The sequence below is a fragment of the Myotis brandtii genome, unplaced genomic scaffold, assembly GCF_000412655.1.
Source record: "Myotis brandtii unplaced genomic scaffold, ASM41265v1 scaffold888, whole genome shotgun sequence".
NCBI classification, from domain to species: domain Eukaryota; kingdom Metazoa; phylum Chordata; class Mammalia; order Chiroptera; family Vespertilionidae; genus Myotis; species Myotis brandtii.
The window spans coordinates 172,235-176,466 of record NW_005371636.1 but is presented as its reverse complement, the minus strand read 5'-3'; the positions used below and the strand labels follow the sequence as shown (position 1 = coordinate 176,466).

General features: G+C 49.5%; 1 protein-coding gene across 1 annotated transcript in view; it reads left to right on the top strand.

Annotated features, from left to right (window-relative positions):
* ZBTB41 (zinc finger and BTB domain containing 41) overlaps positions 1 to 4,232 on the top strand; it is a 65,583-nt gene that overhangs the window by 832 nt on the left and 60,519 nt on the right. The window contains exon 2 of the mRNA XM_005884990.2: positions 668 to 720. Coding sequence (XP_005885052.2) covers positions 668 to 720 — 53 coding nt within the window. The remainder of the gene's footprint in view (positions 1 to 667; positions 721 to 4,232) is intronic.

Genomic DNA, 4,232 nt, shown 5'->3' with positions numbered 1-4,232 from the left:
CCCTCCCCCTACTCCTCCTCCCTCCCCTCAGAGAGCCAAAGGCCACCCACACTGTCCTGACTTTTTAAGTTTTGATCTTTTTCTTTCCTTAACTAATACTTCTCTAAATTGCTTATACCTTCAAGTTGGGTTTTAAAGCAATCGACTTTCCATGTTAGACGTTTTAGACTTCCAGGAAAATTGTCAAGGAGGTCCTGAGCTCCCGCCCATCCCTACCCACAGTTCCCCTGTCCTCATAGCCCAGGTCAGTATGGATGGTCCGTTAATCACAATCAACGAATCAGTATTTATTTTTAAATATATTTTTTATTGATTTCACAGAGAGGAAAGGAGAGGGAGAGAGAGAGAGAAACATCGGTGAGGAGAGAGAATCATGGATCGGCTGCCTCCTGCACGCCCCCTACCGGGGATCGAGCCCGCAACCCGGGCATGTGCCCTGACCGGGAATTGAACTGTGACCTTCTGGTTCCTAGATGGATGGTCAACCACTGAGCCACGCCGGCCGGGCTTCGTGAGTCAGTATTCATGGTCCACGCCCCTTTCAGATGTCCTGAGTCTTCCCTGCTGTCCTTTCTCGGTCCTAGGCCCATGTGGCTGTCATGTCTCCTTAGATCCCCCCTTAGCTGGGAGAGCTGCTCACCCCCTCACGGGTACCGTTTCCCTCAAGGTCTTTTCAGCTGGATCCGTGCCTTACCACGCGGAGTCAGCGTTCGCGTCCACGTTAGGAACAAAAGCCAAACCAAACACTCGCCCTGCTCTGCCGGGAAACCATCCGAAAGACTAGCAGCGAGGAGTCCTGTGTCAGCCCATGGAAACGTTGGGTGTTCAACGTCTGCTCTTCGGCTGGACTCCCCAGTGCCCCGGTGGACGTGGGGGGGAATGAAGTGAAATTCACGTGAGGTCTTCCCTGCACAGAAGTGTTCTTTTCTACTCGGCTCCTCTCATCTGTTCCAATGAAGCCAGCTATTTGCGGATCCCCCTGCTGCTGGGATTTTACGTGTTTGAAGACCTAACACCTGTTTGTCAGACGAGACTTGTGTAGTTGAGGGAGGCGGGGTCTCCACAGAGCCCGGGTTCTCCCCGGAATCCCCCCCCACCCCCCAGCCTGCATCCTTCGCCCTTAGCGGGGTACCCGTGGCATTGCAGGGGATGGAAGAGCAACGTGTGAACTCCGGAGCTCTTTGTTAAGGGAGAGTGTTAGGAAGTAGCATTAGGGGTGTTGGTAGCAGGATGGTGACCTCCTTTCGCATGTTTTAGAAAAGCACCCGATTATAGCATGATCGTCGTTCTATTAAAAATGAACAGCCCTCTCATTTAGGAACTAATCACGACTCTTCGTCCTGGACACATGAGGACGGAGGGAAAGAAAATGGTGGACATTGTCCCTGCTGCGAAGGGACCCGTTAAAAGGGATTGCAAATATCAATAATAGTGATGATGATAATAATAATAATAATAATAATAAATTCTGCTTAGATGTCATTAACCCAAGATTCTAATACCAAAAAAGCCTCTTAAAAGCTGCTTCATCTGATACTTGCTCTAAGTCAGAACCACAGTGCCATGTCTAAGCTCATGACCTTTCTCTGTAATTATATGAAGAATCTAGAATAATGCTGCTACCTGAGGTACCGACTTTTATTTTTATTTTTTTAAATATATTTTTATTGATTTTAGAGAAGAAGGGGGATGGAGAGAGAAAGAGAGAGAAACATCAATGATGAGAGAGAATCATGGATCGGCTGCCTCCTGCACGCCCCACACTGGGGATCGAGCCCGCAACCCGGACATGTGCCCTGACCGGGAATCGAACCGTGACCTGGTTCCTAGGTCGACACTCAACCCCTGAGCCACGCCGGCCCAGCTCTAATCCCCTCCCTTTTGAATGAAGACTGTAGGTGACAGTTCTGTCGCTAACTCCCTAATAGGACCCAGGGTTTGAATGAGTCAGTTGTGTCTTAAACAGGGTGAGGAAGTTCGGCTCCTGTGCCAGAGGAGAAAACTGTGAATATTCTCAACATCAGTAGCTCTTCCTTCTCTTCTAGAAAAATCTGGATTTCCGGGGAGGAAAAAAAATTACTCTCATGAATACATTTTTGGATGCGAATGCCATTTTGTTTAGCATAAGACACCTTGATTCTGGGCCGAGATTTGTCCATGGGAACACAAGTTTAAGAATGTCACATGAAGAAGAAAAAAGAATGTCAGATGAGTCCCCAAATCTAATTTGTCCAAAGCGCCTCATGACATAGCAAGGGGTTCTTTCAAATGGGGTCAGTACAGGAGTCTGTCTTATGCGGAGCCCGCCTTTGGTCAGTGTCTGTGTCTTCAAGCCTGTTTGAGAGAGAGGATGGTTTTGATCAAACCAGTCAGCATCTTGATTTGTTCTAGAGAATTCTGTGTGTTTAGAAAGAAGGATATTTCATTTTGAAAATGATAGGATTTTGTGCAATATAATTTCTTGCATCATTTCGTTCAGATACATATGCAAATCTGCTTTGGTAGCAGACGCCTTAAGGTGTTGTTGTTCGGTATTTGTGTAAAACTGTATGTAGTAATGCCCCCGGTGATTTTTTTAGGGGGGAAAAAATGTATAGTGTTTCTGTGGTTGGCAGGAGAAATGTGTCTGTTTATTTAAAATAATTGTGGACTGTGCATCTTCACGAACTGCCTCAGCAACAATAAATATGCAAGAAGAATCCTCAGCCTTAGGGGAGTGTTGGCCACGTTGTGTTTTTAAAGGACACGGGTACAGGGCAGCGTGTGGATTCTACGTGTCCATTGAACAAACAGCCAGCCCGCGCCACGCCAGTCGAAGGGGCATTTGTCCGGCGACGCCCACAGCTGGGCAGCGTAACATCCTTCGGGGCATTGCCCACAGCTTGGCACCGCCGGTGAATGAAGTTCATTTCTTTGTGTGTGATGTACAGTCTGTTGCGCCTCCCAGCTTCTCGAGGTTTCTACCTTTGAAATACTTGAACCCAGCAGAAAAGCACTGTGGGAGTTCTGTAGCCCGGGATACAATATGCAAATCTACCAAAAAGCAAACAAAACAAAGTGAAGGTACAAACTCGAAGGTACTGAGCAGTGGCGTCCGCCGGATGCTGTGTTCGCTCCGTGTGTGGAGTGAAGGAATCGTGAGCCGCACAATCGTTTGTCTTCAAAGGTTGCAGAACCACAAAAGGTTACCTCGTAGATGTGAGACACCCCTCAGTCTCTCGGTCCGTGGAACTCCCGTTCTCCGTGGGGTCGCCTGTTCATGTCCCGCAAGGAGGGACACGAACAAATCGGCCTCTGGTTGGTCCCGTGACGTCGAGGATGGGACAGAAGAGGCTGGGTGCGTCCTCCAGGTACCACACCCCTCCGTCGGCCTCCTTCAGGGAACACCCCTCCCCCTCTACACGCTTGACTTGCGACCCATTTCACCATCGGACGCCAAACACGAGCTTTCTTGCCTCTGCTGTGGTTTCGGTGCTGACACCGCAGGCAGGCAAGACGTGGGCGAGACCCCCGGCTTCCCGTGCACCCAGCTTTCCTGCAGACGGGGTTCGCGAGGGGTTCCGAGTTGAACTTGCCCCTCGCGTGTTTCTTTCGCTTTAACGCAGTAGCTGTTTAGAAGGCCTGAGCCCTCTGCGAGACACGGGGCATGGAGACGGGCTCCACTGTGCTTGCGTCCTGGAGGCTGCAGTAGGAATCATCTCAAAGGCTGACTACTACTGAGAGAACATTGTGTAGAAAAGGATTGTTGGGGGAATTTTTTTAAAAAAAATATGCAAATATGAATATTGGATGAACTACGCATTACCATAAAGTGCCCAACAATGCAGTTATGAAATAAAATCGATTGTAACCCAAACTTCGCATGGCGGTGTGGCTCTTCTCTTATAACCGGGCAGGTAACCCCTTCGTTTCTCTAGGTGACCGATGGGGGGGGACCCTACCATCCCTGCCTCAGCTTTACCTCATTGCAGACTCCAGGCTACATCATCTTGATGGGTGTGGTCCCCTCACTTTGTTAGGGTCTACGATCGTGGGACAGGCACACAGAGTGTTACTAAGTGTATCAGGCCCAACTGGCGTGGCTCAGTGGCTCAGAGTCGGCCTATGACCCAGGAGGTCACCGTTCAATTCCCGGTCAGGGCACATGCCGGGGTTGTGGGCTCGATCCCCAGTGTGGGGCGTGCAGGAGGCAGCTGATCCATGATTCTCTCTCATGGATATTTCTATCTCTC